Source organism: Vulpes vulpes, chromosome 1, assembly GCF_048418805.1.
Source record: "Vulpes vulpes isolate BD-2025 chromosome 1, VulVul3, whole genome shotgun sequence".
NCBI lineage: Eukaryota > Metazoa > Chordata > Mammalia > Carnivora > Canidae > Vulpes > Vulpes vulpes.
This window is the reverse complement of record NC_132780.1, coordinates 19772921-19799413: the sequence shown is the minus strand read 5'-3', so window position 1 is coordinate 19799413 and position 26493 is coordinate 19772921. Positions and strand designations below refer to the sequence as shown.

The following is a 26493-nucleotide window of genomic DNA, read 5'->3' as shown; positions in this document are numbered from 1 at the left end:
GGTGCTTTCACGAACCCTGAGGCATTTGCCCAGGGTCAGACGGTCTAGATGGGAAGGTGGGGAAGGACAAATCCAAGGAGGGTGCAGGTGAGGGTTGCATCGGAATCACCTGGCAAAGGAGGGGAAGGGTTTGTGAAAACGCAGTGTTCCCAGGTGCACACAGATGGAGATAGCGAAGCCTAGACGTCTGCACTTTTACACACTTCCCTGGGTGATCCCCATGCTCACTGGAGTTGGATGGCCATTGATCTAGAGCCACAACACTCTTCAACGTGTGGTCCCTGGATGGAGCAATGCCTCTCTCAGACATCTGGGAACCAACTGGAGATTTGTTAAAATGCATATTCTGATTCAGGAGTTGCCAGGTGATGCTGATGCTCCACAGTTGGCACTTTGAGTAGCAAGGATACAGAGCAGTGGATCTCAAATTTGGTTGCACGTGGCTACAATACCCTGGGTGGCTTGAAAAAAAAAAAAAATCCAGATACTCAGGCTTTACCCTAGACCAGTGAAATCTGAATTTCTGGAGACAGGAACCAGACAGTAATTTTTAAGCCTACTGAGATGATTCCAACATGTAGCTCATCCGGTACAGAAAATTTTCTAGGGCAGTGGTTCTCCAGTGAGGTCTCAATCAGCAGCCTAAACATCACCTGGGAACTTACTAGAAATCCACACTTTTGAGTTCCCACCCTAGACCAACAGAAGCAGAAACTCTGGACTCTGCAACCTTGGTTTTAACAAGCCACGCTGGGTAATCTGAAGTATATTTAGCTTTGAGAATCTCTAAGACTTCGCAGGACTGCAGCACCAGAGGAGTCAGATCCTTTCTTGACTCCGGACAAGTGGGTGAAGGTTGTGAAGAGTGGGGGGCAGAGCACCCTTCCAGCAAACTCATCAGCAATCAGCCAAGTTTTTAACTTTCCAACAGGGCTGATCTAAAGGCTCAGGGATAAAAGTTGGAGAAACCGAGTGACGTGACCTGGGGTAATTTGGCCATTAGAAGGAATCTCCCAGGTGATGGAGACTCTAATGTGAGGGGAGAGGTTCAAAGAGCTGCTGAGGTCCCCAGAGCGAGCCCTGAACTGAGACACACTCAGAGCAAGCATGACAGTAGGGGGTGGGGGGCAGCCCAGAAAGAGGAAAAGAGAGGGAGATAGATCTCGGACAGCCAGAGCCCCAGAGAGAAAGTGTGAACTGCAGGGCAGGAGATGGGCAGAGGTAGGAGGCAGCACCTTCCTACAGGGTAGGCTGCCAGTAGGGAGCCCGCTTCAGCCCCATCAGGGCTTGGGGCACCAGGGTGGATGGGGAATCCTCCACAAATACTGGACCCTGTCAGGGAGCCCAACACTAAGCACCTCCCGAGCATGTCTCACATGGTCATGGGTGACCCCGTAGTGTTCAGGGTGGAGGCCTGGAAAGGCATGGCCACTCCCCTGACATCACAGCCACCCAGGTTGGCAAGTTTTCAAAGCCAGGGCTTTCAGTAGCCACATCAGAAGTGTCAGAACTTGAGTGTCAGAACTTACGTTCTCCAAGGAGGTTTGGACATAGAGAAGGCTTTTCTCTTCCTGGGGTCCATCACAGGGAAGTGAAAGGCCAGGGAAGGGCCCAAGCTCTGTGCCCCCAAATCCCCACAGCTCTGACTCCTCCAGTCACACATGTGTTTGACAAATGATCACTCCCCAGGAACGGAACTTGATAATGTGCTTTTTAATCGTACTTTTTCCAAAAGTATCTTCCTTTCTAGTTAAAAAAGGTGAGGCATGATGAAGACTGGCTCTGCCCCCCTGCAATAGGGAGCGATCTCGTGCGTGGGGACTGGGCCTCCTCCTGAGTCTCCCTGGACAGTCCTGGAATTGGGCTGAGGACAGAACCTCCCAGCCCTATCCTGACCCTGATCCCTTCAGAAGGGCAGGGCCTGTGTAGCTTCAGGGGCAGCCACCCAGGGTACAGCCCCTCAGGTGGACATGATGCCGCTTTTCTCGCCCTTGACCTTGAGGAACTCGGCCATGCTGGAGAAATACTTCTGGTTGGCTTCAGCCACCTTCTTCTCAGCTGCTTGTGGGTTCACAATCTCTAGGCCCTGGGCAGGTGAAGGAGGTGATGATGGGGTGGGGAGATGGGCTGGCCCCTGACAAGGCCCCCTTACCCAGTAAGAGAACTGTGACATGTCGGGGAGGCCCTTTTCAATGGTTCCGGGCTCCAGGTGATAGAACAGTTTTCCAATTACCAAATTGCCCCCACCCCAAACCTGGGGAGATTCTAACTGTGGCTCTGGGAAGGGGGAAGAGTGGGGAGGACCTGGGCATCCGACTTTTTATCAAGTTCTCTAAGCAATTTTAAAAACATCAATGTTGGGCAGCCCAGGTGGCTCAGCGGTTTAGCGCCGCCTTCAGCCCAGGGCCTGATGATCCTGGAGACCCGGGATGGAGTCCCACATCAGGCCCCCTGCATGGAGCCTGCTTCTCCCTCTGCCTGTGTCTCTGCCTCTCTCTCTCTCTGTATGTCTCTCATGAATAAATAAAAATCTTAAAAAAAAAAAAAAAAATCAATGTTTCAGAACAGCTGACTGGGTTTGGTTCCTGAATAAGGAAACTGAGTCACAGAGCTAAGTGGCTAACCTCTGGCCCTCATGCAAATTACACCAAGCCCACTGGTGACAGGGCGTCCAGCTCTGGGGGCTCCACACTGGCTGGTACCATTCCCAGTATCTTCCACAGGTAATTCTCACCTTCTCACTGAGGCCTCCCTGGGCGGGTCCAACCCGATGCCTCACTCCCTCTCCCCTTTCTTCCCTGCACTTTCCACTTTCCACCAGGCTCCATATCTTATCTGACCCCTGCCACCCCACAAGCTCCCTGAGGGCAAGGCTTGCTGTCTTGTGCTTGTGGCTCTATCCCCAGTGCCTGCAACAGCACCTGAAACTTAGGTGCTCAGTACACCCTTGCTGATGTTGCCAATGAACTCAGTTATTCTACTCGATGCTATGGGGCATGCTGGCGCTATCTGTGGGTAGGCTGAGAAATGGACAGATGCAGAGGCTCTGTCCTGTGCATGAGTGGCTGGGCTGGGACCTCTGCTTCCCAGCCAGCTACCTTTGAGTTTTCTTCCGTGGAGCCCTGAGGTTGTCCTAGCCACCTAGCACCTCAGGGAGGAACTGAGCCCACTTGAGGTCATGGGGAATCAGTAGTCACCCCTAGTCCCAGCCCAATCCTAAAGCCAGCCTGCACTTGCAGGCAGACCTTTTCCCTTTTGTTCCCACTAACCTGAGCACCAGGAACTGAGCTGTACCTTTCAGGGGCTTCACTGATACATACACAAGGCTGTCCACAACAGCCCTGCGAGAGGAAGGGGCTTGCTCAGGGCCACTCAGAAAGCTGGGAGTAGAGCCTGCCCAGAACTGGGCCTCCTGACTCAGGCGCACAGTACCTGCAAAGGGGTGAAAGCCACACTGGAAGCAGTCCCTGAGGAGCGGTCACGGATGGTGGACTTCCCGCCATACACGACACTCTGTTTCTGCAGGGTCCGCTGTGTGGAGGGGAGGGGACAGGATGTTTGGGCTTGGCTTGGGCTCTCCTGCTGGAGCTCCCAGACTCCCAGGCCCACTCAGGCCCCGCCTGTACCTGCAGTGTCTTAGAGATCCTGGCTTTGGTGGCCTCGTTCACCTGTGTCTGCCGTACCCGCCCGCTGCCTGATTTGCCCAGATGGCCCAGGCTGAAGCCCAGGTCCTCTTGGTAGGCGTCTTCCTCGATCTGGTGGGAGGGGAAGGTAACCAAGAGTTAGCCATCTTTCATCAGCCGGATGCCCCAGGCACTGACCCGATTCAGGTGCCTGCTGGGGCCCAGTGAGGAGTCCAGTCCTATTACGGCTCCCTGAGCTGACAGTTGAGGGAAGCTGTGAGTGTTCATGTATGCAGTGTCAACAACCAAAACTGGGCTTGCTGACTAGAGGGTGTTTGAGCTGGTTCTTGCAGGACCATGAGGATGATGCTCGGGTAATGAGTCTGGCAGAGGTGAAGCCTGAGGAAGGACCCTCCCTGGGCAGATCCAACCCAACAGGGAGGTGTGTACAAAAGGGTGGGGGTGGGGGGACAGGGCCAGCACTGAATGCTGCATAGGTCCCTTCAGGGTACATGGATGTTGGGGGAGGCTGGAGGTGAGGTGCTGCCTCAGCCGAGAAGAAATGTGGTGGGCACATCCAGACTAAGGCTTTGACCTCTCCGAAGCTCATGCGGTTGGCCTGCTTCCGGATCTCGGTCAGCCCTAGCCGCTCCTTCATCTTGCGGTACCTGGGGAGGGGCGCCAAGGGTCAGCCGGGGTCACAAGCCCCTTCCCCTCCTCTTCACCCCCACTGGCCCTCAGGGCCTACCTGCGGCCGCCTCGCTTCTTGCGCTGCCCATCCAGGGGTGCAGGCAGGGGCTTCACCTGCTTCACGGGCGGCGGCTCCTGCCATTTGTCAAACTTGCGCTCAATCTCATCCTTCAGCTCATAGCCCACCTGGGGAGGGCAAGGGGTTCCATTGAGCCTTGCCCGTCCCTCTGCCTGTGTGTGGCACCTGTTCCCAGGCCTGGGGGGCCTGTGTTTCTTGGGAGACTCAGACTTCTCCCAGCACCCCTCATATAATTCTGTCCTTGATGGGGGAGAAGGAGGGCAGCCCCCGAGTGCAACAGGGCCAAACCCGCACTCCTGCACCTCTTCCCCAGCCTCCAGCTCTAGCCTGCACAAGTTGGTAAAGGGAGGTCACTTGGGAGCCTCACCTCTGGCTTCTCTCCCTCTGGGCTTTTCCTTCAGTTAAGACCCGAAATCGCACCCCTCAGCACCTCTGCTACAGCCAAGGTCTCTCTGGGGCACACAGGCTCTGCGTGACTTGTCCCATCCCACAGCCTCCTCTCCCTGGCTTCCTGTGGGCCAGGCTCAGGGCCATTGCACTGGCTGCTTCTCCTTCCTAGGACTCTTCCCCCAGGCACTCACTTGACTTCACTTGAGTGCAGATTAGACCTTTACCTTTGCAGCGAAGCCCTCCCCAACGTCCGGGTTAAACTCAACCTCCCTCACCAGCCCAGCACCCTTTGATCCCACCCTAGCAATTATGTGGCACCCCTGAACACACCACAGATGGCCCGTGTCCTCACCCTGCCCCCAGCCAGAACATGAATGCCACAGGGGCATGGCTTTGGTCGGAGTGCTCACTGCTGTCCCCCCTGGAACCTCAACCAGTGGTCAAGAGGAAAAGTGGGGGGGCAGTGAGAGAAAGAGACTGAAGCCTGGACACTGTGCCAGACTGCACAAGACAAGACATACCCACTTTCATGGAGCAAGTCTGCCAAGAGAGACAGAGGTAAACTCAGTGATGACCTGAACAATGACAAGTCTGGTAGAGGAGACAGACCCACACAGATGCCTGCTGTGCCTCACCTTCCCTTCTGTGCTCTCGTGGAAGCTGTCCACACGGGCTGCCAGTGTGCACTTGGCAGCCACCAGCCGAGCCGCTTTCCGCCGGAGATCCTGAGGCAGGAGAAAGGGGGCAGAGTCAATGGGAGGATTCATCCGCCAACACCGAGCATTTACCAGACACCAAGCGTTTCCCAAACCCCAGATGCCACTGGCTCACTTCCCATGGGTCAGCGGTTCACCATCTCACTATGTGTTACCGTAATAACGTGTCATGGCAACAAATCTTCACTGTCACGGTTTTCTTTCAACCTACTTTTTCATGAAAACGGGTTCTTCATAGACAGCTGGGGTACTGCAGGAACAAGACTCAGACTAAAACCAATGACTGGGGGATCCCTGGGTGGCTCAGTGGTTTGGCGCCTGCCTTTGGCCCAGGGCCTGATCCTGGAGACCCCGGATCAAGTCCCGCATCGGGCTCCCTGCATGGAGCCTGCTTCTCCCTCTGCCTGTGTCTCTGCCTCTCTCTCCATGTCTTTCGTGAATAAATAAATAAAATTTAAAAATTAAAAAAAAATACCAATAAGACCAATGACTGAAGAGGGAACATTCCTCAGCATCTTAAAGGCATCTATGAAAAGCCCACAGCAAATATTCTCAATAGGGAAAAACTGAGAGTCTTTTCCCTAAGAATCAGGAACACGACAGGGATGTCCACTCTCACCACTGCTATTCAACATAGTACTAGAAGTCCTAGCCTCAACAATCAGAAAACAAAAAGAAAAAAAAGGCATTCAAACTGGCAAAGAAGAAGTCAAACTCTCCCTCTTTGCAGATGACATGATACTGTACATAGAAAACTCAAAAGACTCCACCCCAAGATTGCTAGAACTCCTACAGCAATTCAGTAATGTGGCCGGAAACAAAATCAATGCCCAGAAAGCAGTGGCATTTCTCTACACTAACAATGAGACTGAAGAAAGAGAAGTTAAGGAGTCAATCCCATTTATAATTGCACCCAAAAGCATAAGATACCTAGGAATAAACCTAACCAAAGAGATAAAGGATCTATACCCTAAAAACTCCAGAACACTTCTGAAAGAAATTGAGGAAGACACAAAGAGGTGGAAAAATATTCCATGCTCATGGATTGGAAGAATTAATATTGTGAAAATGTCCATGCTACCCAGGGCAATTTATACATTCAAGGCAATCCCTATCAAAATACCATGGACTTTCTCCAGAGAGTTGGAACAAATCATCTTAAGATTTGTGTGGAATCAGAAAAGACCCCGAATAGCCAGGGGAATATTGAAAAAGTAAACCAGAGCTGGGGGCATCACAATGCCAGATTTCAGGTTGTACTACAAAGCTGTGGTCATCAAGACAGTGTGGTACTGGCACAAAAACAGACACACAGATCAATGGAACAGAATAGAGAATCTAGAAATGGACCCTCAACTTTATGGTCAACTAATATTCGAGAAAGCAGGAAAGACTATCCACTGGAAAAAGGACAGTCTCTTCAATAAATGGTGCTGGGAAAATTGAACATCCACATGCAGAAGAATGAAACTAGACCATTCTCTTATACCATACACAAAGATAAACTCCAAATGGATGAAAGATCTAAATGTGAGACAAGAACCCATCAAAATCCTAGAGGAGACCACAGGCAACACCCTTTTTGAACTTGGCCACAGAACTTCTTGCAAGATACATCTATGAAGGCAAGGGAACCAAAAGCAAAAATGAATTATTGGACTTAATCAGGATAAAAAGCTTCTCTACAGCAAAAGAAACAAAAGACACTAAAAGAAACTAAAAGACAGCCTACAGAATAGGAGAAGACATTATGACATTATCAGATAAAGGACTAGTATCCAAAATCTATAAAGAGCTTCTTAAACTCAACAGCAAAGAAACAAACAATCCAATCATGAAATGAGCAAAAGACATAAACAGAAATCTCACCAAAGACATACACATGGCCAAAAAGCACATGAGAAAATGTTCCACATCGCGTGCCATCAGGGAAATACAAATCAAAACCACAACGAGATACCACCTCATACCAGTGAGAATGGGGAAAATTAGTAAGACAGGAAACAACAAATGTTGGAGAGGATGTGGAGAAAGGGGAACCCTCTTGCACTGTTGGTGGGAATGTGAACTGGTGCAGTCACTCTGGAAAACTGTGTGGAGGTTCCTCAAAGAGTTAAAAATAGAGCTCCCCTATGAACCAGCAATTGCACTCCTGGGGATTTACCCCAAAGATACTGATGCAGTGAAATGGCAGGACACCTGCACCCCAATGTTTATAGCAGCAATGTCCACAATAGCCAAACTGTGGAAGGAGCCTCGGTGTCCATCGAAAGATGAATGGATAAAGAAGCTGTGGTCTATGTATACAATGGAATATTACTCAGCCATTAGAAACGACAAATACCCACCATGTGCTTTGAGGTGGATGGAGCTGGAGGGTATTATGCTGAGTGAAGTAAGTCAATTGGAGAAGGACAATCATTAAATGGGTTCACTCATACGGGGAATATAAAAAATAGTGAATAGGATTATAGGGGAAAGGACAGAAAATGAAAGGGAAAAATCAGAGAAGGTGACAGAACATGAGAGACTCCTAACTCTGGGAAACGAACAAAGGGTTGTGGAAGCGGGGCAGGGGGATGGGATGACTGGGTGATGGGCACTGAGGGGATCATTTGATAGGATGAGCACTGGGTGTTATACTATATGTTGGCACATCGAACTCCAATAAAAAAAGATACATATTAAAAAATAATGGAGGAAGAGAAAAAAAAAAATAAAACCAATGACTGAGTAGAAACATCCATTTGTGAACAGAAAGCTGTGTCCTGTGTCACCAAAGGAAGGTGGTTCTTGTTCTGAGACACACCAAGAGGGTACACATAAACCCCCAGCCACACGTCTCAATTAATAATGATGATAAAACAAAGTTAGTAGTGGCTATGTGCAACCTTGCCCTCAGCTCCTGGGCAGTGATCTTTTGGCCTGGGGGCCTCGGACAAGGCAGAGACCAACCGTATTATTTAGGGTGAGGTCTTTGGGTTACGGGCTCTCAACCTGGAGCCCAGATCAACCACCTGGGCTACCCAGGCACATCTATTCAACTAAGTCCCAGGAAAGACTGAACTTCAAGGCTCAGCTGGGCCTCCCTGGTGGGGGTTCTTTCTGCACGCTGTCACATGTGGAGGCCAGGAGTGACATGTCCTGACGGAGAGGATGACTGGAAGCGCTGAGGCTGGCATTTCTGGTTCCTGCCCCATACACTTCCTCCAGTGGCTGAAATGAGTCTGTCCTTTCACGCCCTCAAACCATAGCCCAAGTGGGTCAGCTTGGAGTCTGTACACCACTCTAGTGGGCTACTGAACCCAAGGATGGCTTGGAGACCCCTGCAAATTGCAAGCTAATGACATCGCTTGTTATGTGCAAGACCTGGAAGTGTTTCATATAGGAGTCCTAATCACAACCCCAGGAAGCAGGTTCTATTTCCCCCATTTTACAACACTGAGGCACAGCTCATGCCTCTTGCCCAGTTGTTAAGTAGAGCTCCAGAATCCCTACCCCCGTACATCTGCTATGCGGTCCTTGTTCCTATGCCCCGTGTGACCCTATCCTCTGAGCTCCTGGTCAATGGGAACTGAGGAGCAGAGGAGGCAACTTGCTTGGGCTCACACTGCCCTCTGGACAAGGCTGCTTCTGGCCCAGCAAAAGGCTCCGCGGGGAGCCACATGCCAGGGGCACTCACCGGGGGCAGAGACTGCACAATGTCGCTGTGGTAGATGTAACCAGTGTGGGGCAGCACAGACGTGGACGAGAAGCCGGACAGTGTCTTCCGCTGGGCCCCAAGCAGCATGATGTTGCAGGCGGGCATCTTGGAGAGGTTGGTCAGGCCCCCAGCCACCCCTGCAACAGGAAGGAGGGAAACAGGTCAAAAGGAACACAGGACATTTGTTTGGGGGCTCACCGAATGCTTTGTGCCTTTAGGTGAGTTTCTGGTTGAATTTCTGGGTGGGCCCTGCCTGGGAGGGCCTGACAAGTCCCCTTTCAGAAGGAGGATTCAGAGGAGGCTCAGAGAGGTGAAATCACCTGCCTGAGGATGGAAAGTGAGGTGGCAGCCCAACAGGAACTTGCCCCCAAGTCTGCAGAGCTACACAGCCCCTGCTCTGTTTTATAACAGTTACCACTATACTGGGGACACCCTGATGACAGGGCCTAATGTGAATCATCTCTGGGTTCCCGTGAGCAAATCTGCAGGCCCAGGGGAGAAGAGGAAGAGCTGTAGGTAAAAATGCCTACCTCTGACAGGGGTCTGCTTGTGCCAGGCCCTGCACTGGGTGTTTTTAAGGACTAGGTCAACTGTTTGATCCAACACACGCTTCCCACACAGGCATGGCAATCCATGTGTGAGCAGAAGAACGCCCCCCCCGCCCCACACAGACATCACAATCCCTACGACCTGTGACCCTATGCAGATATAATTATGCGAAGGGCCTTGAGACAGGGTAGTGGAAGGGAAAGGCAGAGTCACAGGGATATGAAACAGGAGACTTTCAGGTGGGAGGATGCAGGAAGCTTCTAGAAGCCAGAAAAAGCCAGAAGTGGATCCCTTCCCGGAAACTCTATACAGGAACTAATACCTTGATTTTAGCCCCGCAGTCATAGGACAGGAGCAAAGCCCCACACCACCAGGGAAACCAAGGTACGAGATGTCACCTGCCCAATGATGCGAGGTCAGAGAAGGGGGAAGGAGGATCCACACCTAAGTTTTTCTTGCTCTGAAACCACTGCCTCCTTCTGCCCTGCAGCTGTACACACACCTGCCACCCAAGGCTGTGCTACGAACTGAGCTGTGTCTTCCTGAATTCCTGTGTTGAAGCCCTACACCCCAGTACCACAGAATGGGACTGTGTTTGGAGACGGGCCTTGAAAGCAGTGATTAAAAGAATGACATCATTGGATGGGTCCTGATCCAGTGTGACCAGCATCCTCGTAAGAAGAGACGAGGACACAAACAGGCAGAGCGGAGGCCATGTGAGTAGATGGCCACCTACAAGCCGAGGAGAGAGGCCTCTGCAGGGCACAGCCTGCTGACATGCTGCTCCTGGCCTCCCTGCCTCCAGGGCTGTGTGACAATGAACCCCCGGTAAGGCCCCCACTGCCTGCCCCGACCGGCGACACTTTGTTAGGGCAGCCTGAGCAACCTAGCACAGCTGCTTTACCAAACTCCCCCAAAGAGTTCCTCAGCTGAGGGGGCTAGGAGCCCAAGAGGGCATGCTGGCAGATGAGGCACCACCCTCAGCCCTAACACATCGTCCTGGCTGGCACCCCACCTCATGCATGAAACCGAGATCCTAAGAGCTGACACAGCCAGTGCCAGGCAGCCCTAGGGTCTCTGCAGAGTGGAGAGCTGAGGAGGGCCAGCCTCTCCAGCAGCCATGCTATCTCCTCCTGCGCCTGCCTAGTCCAGCCTGGCTCAGGGCTGCCATCCTTTCTCCGTGTGTGCAGGAATAGCAGGCTGGGTGACCTCTGTGATCTCTAGGAGGGATGACAGGATGAGGGTGAGGGGGAGTAGGGTCCTGTCCCGTAGAGGAGGGACGTGGCTTCAAGGTCACACTGTCCGAGGATGGCCCCATATCTCCACCGCACCCCAGGGCCTCACCCATGATCTTAGCAGCTGTGGATGCCCCAATGATGATGGAGAGGTTGGGTGCGATGAAGGACATCCGAGACTCCACATATTCGTAGATGCGGTGCTTGGAGGCGTTCAGCTCTAGTGCCATGTCACAGGCCTCCTCCAGCCGCTCTAGCTCCTCCTCTGACAGCTGCTGCCTGCAGTGGTTAATGATGTGGCTGGGTCGGACCCCTGCCCCTCCTGGGGATCCCACCTGACCAGCACGAGAGCCCGTGTCCTCCTAGCGGTGTGTGCACGTCTGTACACATATGTGCACGTCAGGGCAATTCCAAGTCCCGTCAGCCCTAAGGCCTGGAAGCAGGAGCTGCCAGGAATCCTAGGGCACCACCACACTTGCCGGCCAGGGCCTGCCTGCCCATGCCAGTCTCTGCCAGGTGCAAGCCGGTGTCAGAGCCTTTGCCTGTGGGCCCCCACTACTCTTCCTCATCCTCTAGGTCTCTGCCTCACCAGCCAGAGGCCCACTGTTACCAGCTGCCAAACTGTGCCTGTTTACAGCCTCCCCACTTTCCGCCCACTTCTGACGGGAGACAGTCAGCCCCTGAAGAGGGACCCCACACCTGATCCTCAGCAGCATGGCCAGCCCATCTCTGGTACATGGAAGATGCTGACCAAGTACTTGTGGAAGAAAACCATAAAGGGGGGCTGTCATCACTGTCGTTTTACAGAGTGGGGCCCGAGGGGGAGATGGCAAAGGGGACTGGCCTAAAGCCGCAGAGCTGGTAACCACACCCAGTCACACTCTTCCCTCAGTTACCCCACCCACGCTGTAAAGAGCACTAAGGGGGACCATGGAGGCTGCCACAGGCCCTGCAACCAAAGTCCAGTGGGTTCATGCTCATAGCTGCCCCCATCAGGGACAAGCTGAGAGCCCACTTGTTCTCCCACTAGAGCCTGGTCCCTGCCTGAGGTGGAGTCGTCACCTCCTCCAGGAAGCCACCCAGCCCAGCAGGATAAGTATCCCTTGGCACCCCATCTGCACTCTGACACTTCCCCTCCAGCTTGACCTGTGTGTGCACCTGCTTCCTCCTAGATAGGAGCTCGGGCAGAGCAGCCTCCCCTTTGCAAACTTCTCTAATCTTTGCCCTCAGAACAGTTCCCCGTGCTCGGATAGCATTTATTCAACAAACAGAATGAGAGCCCAAGAGAGGTCTCCACAACCCAGGACTCTGCTCTGGGATTCAAGACAGTTCCTCCTCTTAGGCACAGAGGCCAGAGGGGAAGGTGGAGACCAAGGGGCCAACACAAGGTCCCTGACTTCAGACACTTTCATTCCAACGAGGGACAACATGCCCGAGACAAACATTCTATGGGATGGCCCTCTGCCTCTGCACTCAAGGCTTCAGGCTCCCCACTGAATGAGCCCCTCCAGGCCCAGCAGGGTACCTGGCTCACCTCAGCACTCAAGGCCTGACTCCTCACTGACCAAGCACCCTGGGCCTAGCAGTGTACCTGGCTCATCTCAGCACTCAAGGCCTCAGGCTCTCCACTGACCGAGCACTCCAGGGCCCAGCATGGAACCTGGGTTACAGGGTCCTTATTAAACATTCGTGAGACAGAAATAAACTGTCCTCCTGAGATGGACACCTGTATCGCTGGGACCCCAAGATCCTCATCTGCTGTTAGATGGGCTCGAGGGGGCTGCAGTACATGGTCCCACCCTATGCACGCACCCTTGGGTGGTGGAGGCAGTCACGCTGACGACCATGATGGTGGCGTTGGTTAGGATCTGCTGTAGGTTTTCGTTATTCTTGCACTTGTCCAGGCTGTTGCCCAGCTCCTGGAGGTGAGAAGGCAAGAGGGGGAGGCGCAGGGACTCAGGAAGGCCTGAGGAGCTCTCTTGCCCCTGCACCTAGCTGAGTCTCTTCTGGGGACATCTGGGGTCTGGACGAAGGCTGCCTGCTCCCAGCTCCCAGGACTTCACCACTCAGAACATCGGTACCATTGCTCCTGCACTGATGGTCTAGAACCAGAACCAGGCAGACCCACTGTCTGCAGCAACTCAAAATGCAACTTTGACCACACTGCTTCCTGCATGGATGCCCCCTGCACCATCCTCACCTCCTCCTGGCAGCACACCGGAATCTCCTCACTGGTGTCCCCACTCTCACTAGTACCTGGCCCTCTCGTGGCTTTTCCAGAAGGCCCAAAGCCTTGGGGGTCACAGGGGATGCAACCTCATTGACTTTGCCCTCACTTCCTCCCTTCTGAACATACCACAGCTTGTCATTATCTCCCGTTCTTGGTACTCCAGGCTTTCCGCCCCATATCTCTGCATGGCTGCCCCTGTATCAACCTTTAGATATCGACTCAATGCCACCTGCTCCAACCACTGTTGGTGGCATGAGGGACCCTCTCATCTCCCTCCTTGCTTCCTCAGCCTCAAACAGCTCCCAGCCCTTCCAAGGAAGCAGCAGGATTGGAAGGGTGGCAGAGGAGCCATGAAAACATCCTTTCCAGGCTTCATCCCTTTCTTGCTGGGGAGCCTGGAGCAGCTGAGCCACCACTCGGCCCCCGCCAGTATCTGCAGGCCTCAATAACGAGAAAGGCAGCTGAGGCCTGGAGCAGCCTCACTAACCACACTCCAGGTCATTCATCTGCTCCCTGCTCCCCTTCACATGAGGGATAGTCAAGAGGACTCCACTGTTCCTGAGTCCCCACCTCTGTCCACTCACCTTGACCGTGCGGATGTAATCCAGTGCATTAGGGACCAGAGACTCCAGTTCAGGGAAGCGCTTTGAGTACTTATCCCGGATGAACTTATGGATGATGTCTAAGGTAGGGAGGACAGGTAGCTGATAAGGGGGCAGGCAGACTCCGCTGGATGTCCGCAACACCCATCTCCCCGCTTCTTTTTAAATAACTGAACCCCTGAATTTAGCTGGGTTCGTGGGTACCCAGCAAAAACGCTACTCCCCTGCTGCCAGGTGTGGCCCTGCAAGTTAGTTCTGGTCTACAAATTATCATCTGAAGTGACGCATGCAATTTCCAGGTCACCCCCTTAAAGAACTGTGCCCTCTTCTTCTTCCCTGTTCTGCTGGTGGGGATGTGGAGGTGATGACTGGAGGTGGACAGTCACCTTGTGCCCTGACACAGGTGGCAGGTCAAGACAGAAAGAGCCTGACTCCAGGGCTGGACTCCTCATCCAGATTCTCACATCGGAGAAAAGCACACTTTTTTTTTTTTAAGCTGCTGTTATGGCAGCTGAATCTGGACTACAGCTAGTATGAGGAGTCTGGGGGCAGGATCTTGGGGAAGGCCAGTGGGGAAAGCAACCAGGGTCCTGCCTGTCCTCTCCTTGTGGATGGGAGGAGGGTGTGAGGGACAGCAGGCGGGGCCATCTCTGCCCTTTCTGCCACTCACTCAGCTCATTCTCGATCTCCACGGTCAGGTTGTTAGCATCCACGATGACTCGGTATTCAGGGGCCGCCTCAACAGGTCCCATCACTGTGAAGATGAGAAGCAGCCTTGGTGGGTGAGTGTCTAGGCTCCCACAGCCAGGGGAGTCAGGAGGTGTAGTTGGAAGGGAGCTGGGAGGCTAAGAAGAAAACCTGGAGGTGGGTTTCCATGCTGGCACACCTCCCATTTCTCTCCCTCCAGGCCAGTCTAGACACCACGGTGTGTCGCCCTGAAACTAACCCCTTAGGGGATCCCCACACCACTGAGGCCGAGGTGCAAGCTCCCCAGACGGGAAACACTGTGAGGACAAGTTCTGCGCCCCCAGTGCCCAGATGCCCACAATAGTGCCTGGCGCACGGGCACTGCTCTGTAGGTACCTGCTGACTCTCCAACTCCACAGTCTGGCCTTTGCACCGTCCAAGCCCCACTCTTTCAAGACACCACCATCTTATCACACACCAGCCAGGAAGGACTGACTGCAGTACCCGAGCACTCACGGCTGCTTCCTCTCCTCTGGGCCTCTGCATATGCTGTTCCCCCTCCCTGGCATGGCCCTTCCTCACATCTGTTTCCAAAAGGTTCCTCTCCAGGTTTTAACAATGATGACAGTGAAAACATGGTCACAGGCCGTAGGTGCAGTGGCCAATACACATGGGACTTACCACGTAAGTGCCACTACTCTACGTGCCTTACAGTTATTAACCTGTTTTACCACTATCACCTGGGGAGGCTGGCATCACATCAGACCATTGAGGCAGAGAGAGAGAAATGGAGGGATGTGGCCTAAAGCCATGGACCCAGCAGATGGCAGACCTGAGATCTAGCCCCAGCACCTGCATTCTTAACCCTGATCACTCAAATGTTTCTGCATCTTGAGACTCAGACAGCACCTCAGGATCCTTCCCTCCCCCTTCAGGAGGGTCAGATGTCTCCTCTGTGCTCCTGCGGAACTCCTGCCACATCCGTTAGACATAACCGTCACCCAGGTTGGAGGTGTTTCTGTGTTCACCTCCTCCACCAAACACCAGGTGAGATCAGGTCTGACCTAACCCCGAGCCTGACCCGACATCAGGGAGTGTCCCTTCTACTGCTCCCCACAGCTCGCTGGCCTGGTGCTCAAAATCCTGCAACATCTGGCACTTTCTCCTGCTGCCTCTGCCACTCCAGACATGTGAGGCTTTGCACACACAGTTCTCTTTCTCAGGGCATATAGCTGCTGTTCTTGGCCTGGTATGTGTATTCATGCTTCAAAGCCAATTTCAGGTATGGCCTGAGGCAGGGTCAGCCCCGCTCTGGTGGCTCCAATGCCCCCAGCTTTCCCCACCCCAGCAGGCACCGCCCACAACCACTGCCCAGATCTGACCTATCCGCTTTGCCAGACACCGAGTATCCTGAGAGCAGAGAGCTGGGTGGGTTCCCCAGTACACCCAGTGCCCATGCAGGCTTGCCACAGGGCACCTCATGAAAACTTTACAAGGAAGGAAAGAGTAGGTCTGCCTGCAACTCTGCTCTGCCCACACCACTGCTGCACTGACAACCTCCCATGGCTGCCTCTGCCAATGAATTCCATTCCGGAACTCCAAACTGTTAAGAAGGATGGGAGGCAACAGGAGAAGCCTCTCAGAGCTGGGCTGAGTATTCAGAGGCAATGTAGCATGCCCCAAAGCTGATGATCTGAAAACTGTTTTAGAATTGTGTTTTAGAATTACTCTCTACTTACCAAGTGATACCAGTTTTCTACTCGCAGTAGCAATAACTTTCCTTTTTAGGTAAATTCAAAGAAAAGAGTACACCGATTTGAAAAAAAAAAAAAAATTAAGTAAAAAACAAAACAAGTGTTCACAGATGTGGCAAGACCCTCGAGCAGTCACATGAATCCCTGAAGCCGGAGGAATCTTGAGGCAAGACCTACTGTGGTTAGTAAGTGCTCAGCACAGAGCAAGGACTTAAGGAACATCAGCTTTATGATGCGATGTGTTCTCAGGGGAGAAGAGACTGGGTTGGGATGGAAAAGAAAAAGAGGGCTCTCAAAAAGGCTGAGAGGCAGGCAGACCAAACTTTCAAAGCTGTACACAGCAAAGGAGCCCAGGGGCTGGGTGGACACAGCTGGGTGGGTGAGGGGGAGCAGGAGGGGAGAGGTACCTTCCGAGGCCTTGGCCTGCTTGCTGATATACTCCTCAATCTTCATCATGATCTCAGCAAACTGTTCAGGGAGGACAGAGAGCCAGAACTCAGGACTCTCAGAAAGAAGAGCAACTGGACACATCAGCCCTCCCGGCAGCTTCTCTCTACAGCCCGCTCACCATCTTGCTGTCCCACAGCTTGGCGATACTCTTGACTGAATCCCCAGAAAGATCCAGCTGCGTCTCCTCCTGCACATCCTCGATTGCTGGCTCCTCTTCTTCCTCCCCATAGCTTCCTCCTTCTTCCTCCTCTGCCGCCTCCTCAAGGTCGGCCAGAAGCTCATCTGCCAGAGACATGCCGAGGCCTATGGGAAGGGAAAGCATCATCCCCTCTCATTAACGAGAGGGGCTTGGCCTGGTCCTTCACGGGTCAGCCCCACAAGCATGCAGGCTCCGTAAGCACGGGTATTTTCTTTTGCTTTGTTCTTTGGCACCTAATTGTGCCCGGCACCTAATAGATGCTCGTTAAACACCCGCTGAATCACCTTGTGAACAAACCTCCCAGAACTAGGTGATCTCTGGTCACAGCTCACACCACCTTCCCTTCTCACACTTACTTCACTGGAAAAGACACAGCATTCCCCTCACACAACCACTTTAAAAGACTTGAAGACTTTAAAAACCTCCCCTTGATGAGATGGGATCTCTCTTCTGACCATTTTTCTCCCATACAGAGACCCCCTCCTCAAAATTGTTGGGTGACAGATATCCTAAAATACCAATCTCCCCAGCCATCATGGCAACCATGTGGGGCCTCAAGTGTCTGGAGCCCCCAGGCTAATCCCCTCTGGCCATGAGCAGTCTCCTCATCTACTCCAGGTGTTGGACAAAACGAGAATTTTCTTTGAGTTCCATGATGTGGAAAAGAGCAGGGAGCACGACTCAGCAAGGTACAATCCCGCCACCATCCTCCCGCTGCTTTTACTTCTTTAAAGTGAGAAAGCTCTCCTCCCTCCTGTGCTTTCACTGTTCCAAAGAACAAATCCCTCATTCCCTTCCCTTCGACACCATGCCCCCCTGAAACATAAAACCAGAGGCTTAGCGGGTGACTTGTGGAGTGAAGCCCGCGCGGTGACAGGGGTGCAGAGAGCTCGGGGGCAGTGTAAACGTGCGTGCAAGTGGGGCTGTTGGTTGCATGGCGGCAGGTTTTCTCAAGAGATTCAGGACTTTTATGTAGAATCTCTCAGTTTCAAAGTTTCCTTGTGATTATTCAAGGGGATGATTTAACTAAAACTAAAGACAGCCTCGCCAAACCAGCACAGCACAGGTAGAGTCCGACAGGCTACAGGCCAGGTCTGGCCCTCGAGGTGGCAGTTTGGGACCTCTGGGTGTCCAGCTGTGTGTCTGAGGTCAGTTTCCCCTCACGCCCTCCTCTCTCCCTCGGACGGGACATCCCCTTTATACTTAGTCACCTCTCCCTCTCCACAAGACACAGCATTCCTGCGTGGTCTCATACGTGCCTCCCTCATTCACTTTCTCTGCAGAAAAGCTCTCTTCCCACAGAACACACCTTGCTCCCCATACGCAGGACGTGGGTATCTGTGCGCATCCTCTCCCGTTTCCCCACTTGACTGTAGGCAGACCCGGGCACCACATCTGTTCCCAGCTACACCAGGAGGCCGCCCACTCCCCTCCTGGCCCGACCCCTGCTCAGCCCCCGGGTCTCCTCCCGTCACCCCGGGAGCCCCGCGCGTCCCAGACTCTCTAGCGACCTAAGCCCGTCTCCTCAGGAACCAGCACAGCACAGACACGGCAGGAAGAGGGTCTGCTCCCGCTACACCGCCAGAGCGCGGACGCCGCAGAGGCATGGAGGACCGTCGCGCCACCCCTCCAGTAAGGTGTGTCTCTCTCCCTGCACACTCCCGCCCCGGACCCGAGAGCCCGGCCTCCCCACTCCCCTCGTCTCCCTTACACTCACCTCTCCCCGCCTCGCACGACGGTTTCTAGGAGAGTCGCTTCCGAACAGTGGTCGGCGCCCACTGATGACGTCCCAGGCTCGCGACGGCGTCGCGTCAAACCCGCGCTCTGATTGGCTCCCGTCCTCGCGTCATTCCCCGACGCCTTTGGAACAACAACTTTATTAGTTCCTGCAGCGAAGCGGAGAAGGGGTAAGCAGAGGAGAAGGGACTTGTCGGGCTGACGGCCCGCCGAGTACTGAGCCTGCTAAGCGGAGCATCGCCCTAGCCAGTGAGAAGGTGCCCAGACAAGAATAAAGACGGGGACAACTAAGACGACCGAGGAAGGATTGAGACGAGAAAGCAAGGCCTTTAAGCAGGGCGGAACTCCGGGTGGAGGTGAAGGTGGAGGGGGGTAGGGAGCGAAGCCGGAAGCAGGGAACTACAATTCCCAGAAAGCCCAGCGGCAAAGACCCGGATGCCGAGGCCGTGAAGCCCGATGGGACAGGTAGTTTTGCGAAGGACTTAACCTAGAGGTTTGCGAGGCTGGGCGTTCTGAGACCCGCGGTGGCTGGAGCTGGAGAGAGACATGGAATTGGAGCAGCGAGAGGGGTGAGTGGCTTTGGAGGAAACTACCGCTCCCAAAAGGCATTGCGGCTGCATCGCGTACACCCATCTGCGCTTTTTTTGAGGGCGGATGGGGATTGTAGTTCATGCAGCTGCTTTCGCTGAGCCCTCTAAAGGACCGGGGTCTGCGCTTGGACGTCCAGGGGGAAAAAAGCTAGGAGTTGGAGTTCTGAATCTGAGAGACAGACGAGGTTGGAGGCCCCGGCTCCTGGGTCTGAGTGGGGGCTTGAAGTCCCCGCGATCCTCGGGGAGCAAGTCTGGGGGTATGGACACCTGGATCGTGGGAGGAGGGGTCGGGGCTCGAACTCTAGTGGGACTCCCGGGTCTGAGGGAGGAGGGGCTGGGGGTCTGGACTCCCGGGTCTGAGGGAGGAGAGGCGGGGGCCGGTGGTTCAGGATTCCTGAACCTACTGACCTTACAGGACCATGGCAGCCGTGGGCTTTGAAGAGTTCTCGGCGCCGCCAGGCTCGGAGCTGGCGCTGCCGCCGCTGTTCGGTGGTCACATTTTGGAGAGTGAGCTGGAGACGGAAGTGGAGTTCGTGTCCGGGGGTCTGGGTGGCTCAGGGCTCCGGGAGCGAGATGAAGAGGAAGAGGCTGCCCGGGGCCAGCGGCGGCGCCAGCGGGAACTAAATCGTAGGAAGTACCAGGTGCTAGGTCGGCGCTGCCGGGAGATCGAGCAGGTAGGTGAGTGCGGATTCCCCCGTTCTGGGGTCCCCTGGCCTAAATTACCCCTTCTCTGTCCACATGCCTGCCTTCCTTACCTGGCTGAGTGAATCGTTCAGTGGTTCTGTACCTATTGTGTATCAGGCACCATACAAGACACTAGGAGAGCCCTGTGCTCTGAGCATCCCTGGTGACCCAGCTCAGCTCACTGATGTTTGTAGGTGCCTCTCATGTTCCCCGCTGATCAGACTTTTCAAGTCTCCTGTACCCTTCTCATCAGGTCCTCCTGTCCTGTTGGATCCTTCCCCTGCCCCCATCCCCATGGCTTCTGCCCCAGACACAGGTTCTCAGCTGCATCACTGCATCAGCTCCTCGGTCAGAATGAGGAGCATGCGGTTGGCCTGGACCAGATCTTGAAAAGCCGGGAACACCGGGGCATGAAGTTTGGCGTTTGTTTTAACATTTAAGTGAGGGGGAAGGGACAGGGTCAGGTCTAGGTGTTTGAAAGCCTGAGCATGGTCATGTTAGTCTTAGTGCCACGAACGGGCGCTAAATAACAGAAGTGTACTGTCATGGCTCTGAGGCTGCCAGTGCAAGATCAGGGTGTTAGTCCACAGTTGGTTCCTTCTGAAGGCGGTGAGGAATCTACCACGTGCCTCTCTTTGCATCTGGTGCTTGCTGACACCCGACTGGTAGGTCTCTGCCGTCACCCACATGGCGATCTCCATGGCCATGGAGGGGGGGGGTCCCTGTCTTTGCCCTGCTTTTCTCCTTGTATGAGGACATGGTCATGTTGGGTCAGGTGCTTACCGACCTCATTTCACTTGATCATCTCTGTGAAGACACCATCTCCAAAGAAGGTCACATTCTGAAGTACTTTTTTGGGGGGACACCATCCAACCCCTAATGGCAGTGTTGGGGAGCTGGGGAAGAAGGGAGGCTGGTGTAGTGGCCTGGGCAGGAGAGGATGCAGTCTGCACTGGAGCAGGGGTCAGGAGGCAGAGCAGGTGGAGAACCAGGGCGGATGTTGAAGCCATCTTAGGATGAGTGCATCAGACTGCCTGAAGCCGAATAGACACTTGTTTTGGCAGGAGATGTTGGGGAGAACCACATGGGAAGTGAGGGCAGTGGGAGTGCTTGGAGCAGGTCAGCCCCAGAAGCTGCTCTGAAGCTGAGTCTACGTGCACCTGGGAACAGCTAGGATGATCCAGGATGCTATTTGCCATATGGTTTTATGTGTGTTCACATGTGTTGGTGTAAAATAGTGTGGAGACAAATCAGATGTGATATCTGCAGATACTATACATCTTGTACTAGGCAGTTGTTGGCCCCACCCCGACCTCCCTCCTACCTCTTCTCTCCTGGAGACTCCTCACCTGAATCCCATGGTAGCCATAACATTTCATCCCTGGCATTCTGTGTTCACAGGGCGTCTCAGTACATGGGTGCTGACGTCAGAGCGACCACTGTGACATGGGAGCACCCACCGTGTTCCAAGCCTGCCCTAGGCTTTACAAAACACGACATCTCAGGATGCCCTGCTACCTCTACCTACCCCCCCACCCCCAGCTCCCCCGACTTGCAGCGGGGACCCCAAGCCCTGTTTAGCACACAAATACCAGGTCCAGAGGGACTCAAGCATTTGCTCAAATGTATCTGGCATTTGATTTTCTGCTCTTAATATGCCCCATTAGAACAGGTGGCGTTATTCAAGACAGGTGGTGAAATGCAAGACTAAGATAGGTTAGGTAACTTGCCCAAGGTCACACAGCTGAGAGTGGCAGGCTGGGGTTTGAACCCAGGTCTTTCCGATCCAGGGAAGTACCTGCTCGTTCGTGTCTCAGCCCACATGCCTCTCTGATAGTCCTGAAGTAGGCCACCTCCTCCTCGTCTCCAGCATGTGAACCTGCCTGCTGTCCCCCACCACTGTACACAGCAGGAAGGCATGCATTTAGCAAATACTGATGGAGCCCCCCCGCCCCCTACAGGGTTCTGCTTAGGGAGTGGGGACACAGGCACAACCCCTGTCCTTTGGAGCTTATGGTCTGGTGGGAGAGGGTGAGCAAGAGAAGTGGATAGGCTAGAAGGCGGCAAGGAGCATTTTAACGCAAGCCAAAGCAGAGGAGTAGCTGGGTGCACAGTTCTGATAGGGGGAGTCAAGAGGGGGTATTGCTGTGTGGTGGGAGGTCTGGGTGGACTCCCTGAGGAGGTAACCTCTGAGGTCAGGCTTGAGGGAGGGAGCTCCTCTGGCATGTGGGAAGGCCCCCAGGACAGGAGGCAGCCAGCTAGGGAGGCGCAGATGCAGGAAAGGAGTGGGCGCAGCAGCCCCAGAGGCCATGGGGAGTGTGGCCGGCTCCCTGAGGCCCGTGGGCCCCCGCTGGCGCTACATTCATCCCACATGGAATAAGGAGCAGAGTCCAGGTGACCTGTGCCTTCTGGCTCCCTGCAGGTGAATGAGCGGGTCCTGAACAGACTCCATCAGGTGCAAAGGATAACACGGAGACTGCAGCAGGAGCGGAGGTAAGCCCCTGCACGCCCCCCTCCCTGGGCCCCAGGCCTCTGCTCCCAGCTGCTGTTTCTACCACCTCTGGCGATTCTTGCCTCCTTCGTGTCTGTGCAGGCCTCACCGGATGGGCTGAGGGAGGCTTGGGTGGCAGGTGCACTCCTTTTGAATGGGAGGTCCAGCAGAACAGGATCATGATGTAGAGTCACACACTTGGTTTCAAGCAGTTTTGCTGTGTGATGCTCAGCAAGCCACATACCTCTCTGAGTCTGTTCCCCGTCTCGGTTGAGATTGGGTAACGCCATAATCTCAGTAGCTGCCGAGTACTGAAGAGGAGTTCATGGGCTGTGCCCAGAGCCTCCGGCCACGTGCTATGTCCCAATGTCTGTGACCTATATTCTGAGAAGGCGCCAGGATGCTGAGCCCTGGTCAGTCCTCAGCCATGCACTCACCTGACCCACAGGATGCGCCCACCTGGAAGCAGGTCCCTCACTCACCTGGACTCCCCCACTCCCTGGCCCCAGTACCTTGGCCCTGGGTGCCCTTGCATCTACACCTCCACTGTCCAGCATGGTAGCCACAAGTGCTCACCTAATCTGACAGTTTATTAAAACTAAAATTTAACATTAGTCAAAATAAATTTTAATTGATTGACACAAAATAGAAAATTCAGTTCCTTCAGTTGCACTGGCCTCCGTTCACATGCTCAGCCACTACCAACGGTGATTTTTACCCAAACTAAAATGAAATGAAATGAAATGAAATGAAATGCTCCCTCAGTGGTGCTCCTACACTGCAGCTCAGTAGCACAGGTCACAACTGACATCAAAACTGAAATAAATGGCCTCAAAAAGTTCCTTCGTTACTGTCACCACACGGCGACAGGTGGCCAGCAGCTCTGTGGTGCATGGCACAGGTACAGGACAGGTTCCTGTCCTCACAGAAGGTTCTGTGTGCACTTCTAGAACATCTCACAGCATCGTGGTCGGAAAGGACATCTAAACACCGCCAACCTTTCAGTCCTGTCTGCAGCTCTTTCAGCTGTGTATCCCCTCTGTGGACCGTCTGCTGGACAGTGGCTTCTGGTCACCTCACACACATGCAGAGCTAGCCCTGACCTCGCCCCTGCCCCCCGTGTGCTCCCCCTCAGGCTGCTTCATGTCGGGGAATGAACCCTCCCATTGGCTTATCTCCCACCTCCTGGTCTGACGCGCCCTCAGAACAGACCCTGGGTGTCAGCACCCTGAGCCACAGGCCATGGCTCCTTGCCCATGCCTGCCACACTCTCCCTGGCCTCCCCTCACCTCTCGCAGGGCTCCTGTCACAACACCTTGGGTGAACCTTTTTTTCTCTAGTTGTACCACCCGCCAAGATTCTTTTACAGTAAAACCAAGAGAGTTTATGAAAGGGGAGGATGGCCTTGATGGCTATAAGGTCAAAAGTCTGGGAATGGGATCTGCAAATGCTACACTTGCCTTAACAGTACAGATCAGTCAGGGTGATCACCTTCTCTGAGCGGCCTCTCTTGAATGCTGCTCAACCCCGAGCTTCTCAGTGTGCAGCCCTTGGACCAGGAGCCCCAATGCCACATGGGAACTTGCCACAAACCCAGGTTCCAAGGCCTCACTCACCCCAGATCTATGGTATCAGAGATTCAGGGGCTGTCCACTTATAAAACCTAAGACAGGCCACTGTGTAAAAATAGTATGGCAATTCCCCAAAATTTAAAAACAGAATTATTATATGGTCTAGCAACTCCATTCCTAGGTATACCCCCCCCCCCCCCGAAAAAAGATTCAAACACAGGGCCGCTGACCGATATGCATACACACGGGATCCTAACAGTATTCACAGCAGCCAAAATGTGGAAGCATTTTGTGGATAGACGGATGAACGGAACATGGTCCACACGTAGGATTATCATTTAGTCTTAAAAAGGAAGGAAATCCTGACCCACATTACACATGAACCATGATTACGTTATTTGAGTTGGTCCCAGGAGGACAAATACTCTGTGATTCCACTAATATAAGGACTTAAGTTCATAGACCTGGAGAGTGGTGACTGCTAGGGGGAGGGGAGTTAGTTAATGGGACAGTTTTACTTTGGGAAAATTAAGAGTCCTGGAGACCAACGGGAGTGATGGTTGCACAACACTGAATGTGCTTCATGCCCCTGAGCTGTACTGGTTAACTTAAAACTGGTTAAATTGGCAAACTATGTTATGTGTATCTTACCATAAATTTTTAAAAATTCTTTTTCAAAAGTAAAAAAAAAAAAAAAAGAAAAGAAAGAAAACCAACATAAGAGGTAAGACAGACCAAGTCACCTCTCAGAGCAAGATCATCCTACAGTAGCCAACAAGGCCCTATGTTCAAGGGCCCGTCACCTCGCTCTACCAAGAACACAGCACGCATGCTGCTCCCACCTCAGGGCTTTTGCACTTGCTGTTCCTTCTGCCAGAAGTGTTTTTCTGCCACTCCCTCACCTTCTCAGTGAGGCCTTCCCCACCGACTTTCAGAGGTTTCAGCCCTCTTCCAGGTATCATGCATCCTCCTTCCTACTACTGTTTGGCTGATTTGCTGATTGTCCCAAGTTCGGTGCAGACAGGGGTTTTCGTTTGGTTCCCCGATGTATCACTAGCACCAAGACACGGTACAGAACAGGTATGGACACATACCTGGAAAGAGATTGTAGGTAAAGCACTCCACCCAGGTGCTTGCCCCCAGATAGCATTCAGAGCTCTCAGGAGCAGGGACCAGGGAAGCAGAGAAGGTCATGTCAGCAGGAGGGCTCTTTGTCTTGCCCTTCAGTTACTAATAAAGATAGCTGACACCAGAACATGGGCTGAGCACAGCAGATGCCACTCTCCAGCTGCAGTGTCACCCTCAGGTGGCCCGCCCACTCAGGGCTGTCGTGTGTCTTGTCAACAGAGTGGGAAGCAGGTGCAGAGGTCCCCTGGTCTGGCCCAGTGTCCCCTGCTGCTCAACTACTTGGCAACCAGGTCTCAGATTTGGCAGCTCTGAATCTTCTGGGTTTATGGGTCTGGGACAGCCTTGGCTTCCAAGCTGGGGCTGGGCTGTCGGGCGCCCCTTTCTCCAACCACCAGATACTAAGGTTGTGCCTCCCCAATGGCCTCTCTCCGGACGCAGGTTCCTCATGAGAGTGCTGGATGCTTATGGTGATGACTACCGTGCCAGCCAGCTCACCATAGTCCTGGAGGTGAGCATGGCCTCCTGGCAGGCAGGGGGGTGGGTGTGGGGGGACAGGGCACCAGGACACAGCCTTCACCTGCCACCCCTTCTCCCCACCAGGATGAGGGCAGCCAGGGCACAGATGCTCCCACCCCCGGCAATGCTGAGAATGAGCCCCCAGAGAAAGAGGGGCTGTCCCCACCCCGAAGGACACCCGCACCTCCAGAACCCAGCAGCCCAACCCCCGGGGAGGGGCCCAGTGGACGCAAGAGGCGGCGAGCACCCCGGGACGGACGCCGAGCGGGAGCTGTGCTGACTCCAGAACTAGCCCCGGTACAGGTGGGACCAGGGCCTTGGGTTTTGCAGCAGTGCTGTGGGAGCTGGGCCTTGCAGAGCACTCGGGCTCAGGGCAGGCTCAGGACAAGCTCAGGGCAAGGGACAACTGGAGAAAGGAGGTGGGTCTGGGAGGGGTGCAGGTGGGCAGGGAAGAATAAAGAGCTGGAAGAAGCCAGGTGAGGGCTTGGATGGAAAAGGAAGGAGAGCGATCTGGAGGAAGCTGGGGGTGGGTGGGTAGCAGGAGAGTCAGAGAACATGGGTGGAAGGGAAGGTGGGACCATTGGGATTTCTCCCAGGTGCATAGAGGAAGTTGAGGAGGTTGAATGGTGAAGCTGCTGGGCCTTCTCGAGATTCTAGGCCTGCTTACGCTGGCTCCTTCTCTCTCCCAGATTAAGGTCGAGGAAGACTTTGGCTTCGAAGCAGATGAGGCCCTGGACTCCAGTTGGGTTTCTCGGGGGCCAGACAAACTGCTGCCCTACCCCACCCTAGCCAGTCCCCCCTTTGACTGACTCCCCACCCCCAATAAACTCACCCGCAGACTCGCCTTGGCCACTGTTTCCACCTCTGAT

At 53.9% G+C, this 26493-nt stretch overlaps 2 protein-coding genes across 3 annotated transcripts; one reads left to right on the top strand and one right to left on the bottom strand.

Moving 5' to 3' along the window:
• Positions 1–1698: 1698 nt before the first annotated feature.
• PRPF31 (pre-mRNA processing factor 31) lies at positions 1699–19889 on the bottom strand. The gene is made up of 15 exons (XM_025985321.2): positions 19643–19889; positions 18625–18767; positions 16827–17011; positions 16666–16726; positions 14488–14571; positions 13800–13897; positions 12798–12904; positions 11095–11264; positions 9181–9338; positions 5418–5507; positions 4372–4499; positions 4219–4291; positions 3627–3755; positions 3433–3531; positions 1699–2086 (listed from the first exon to the last, which is right to left on the bottom strand). Exons 3-15 carry the CDS (start codon positions 17001–17003, stop codon positions 1961–1963), a joined length of 1500 nt encoding a protein of 499 aa, XP_025841106.1. The 5' UTR covers positions 17004–17011; positions 18625–18767; positions 19643–19889; the 3' UTR covers positions 1699–1960.
• TFPT (TCF3 fusion partner) lies at positions 18751–26468 on the top strand. Of its 2 annotated transcripts, none has more exons than XM_025985338.2 (6): positions 18751–19213; positions 19650–19908; positions 22341–22411; positions 25547–25616; positions 25709–25927; positions 26314–26468. In XM_025985338.2, the coding sequence occupies exons 1-6, from the start codon at positions 19191–19193 to the stop codon at positions 26431–26433; spliced, it is 762 nt and encodes a 253-aa protein (XP_025841123.2). In that variant the 5' UTR covers positions 18751–19190; the 3' UTR covers positions 26434–26468. The 2 variants fall into 2 exon arrangements, with proteins under 2 accessions (XP_025841123.2, XP_025841124.2); XM_025985339.2 differs by having other exon boundaries at positions 18763–19213; positions 25709–25921.
• Positions 26469–26493: the final 25 nt, after the last annotated feature.

Bases quoted from the DNA above. Each gene is read 5' to 3' on its own strand.
- TFPT (XM_025985338.2), top strand. From the start codon at position 19,191: ATGGAATTGGAGCAGCGAGAGGG. The intron at 19,214-19,649 runs GTGAGTGGCTTT...CTGACCTTACAG, and splicing joins GAATTGGAGCAGCGAGAGGG to GACCATGGCAGCCGTGGGCT. The intron at 25,617-25,708 runs GTGAGCATGGCC...TCTCCCCACCAG, and splicing joins AGCTCACCATAGTCCTGGAG to GATGAGGGCAGCCAGGGCAC.
- PRPF31 (XM_025985321.2), bottom strand. From the start codon at position 17,003: ATGTCTCTGGCAGATGAGCTTCTGGCCGACCTTGAGGAGGCGGCAGAG. The intron at 4,292-4,371 runs GTAGGCCCTGAG...GCCCCTCCCCAG, and splicing joins AAGAAGCGAGGCGGCCGCAG to GTACCGCAAGATGAAGGAGC. The intron at 3,532-3,626 runs GTACAGGCGGGG...CCCTCCACACAG, and splicing joins GGATCTCTAAGACACTGCAG to CGGACCCTGCAGAAACAGAG.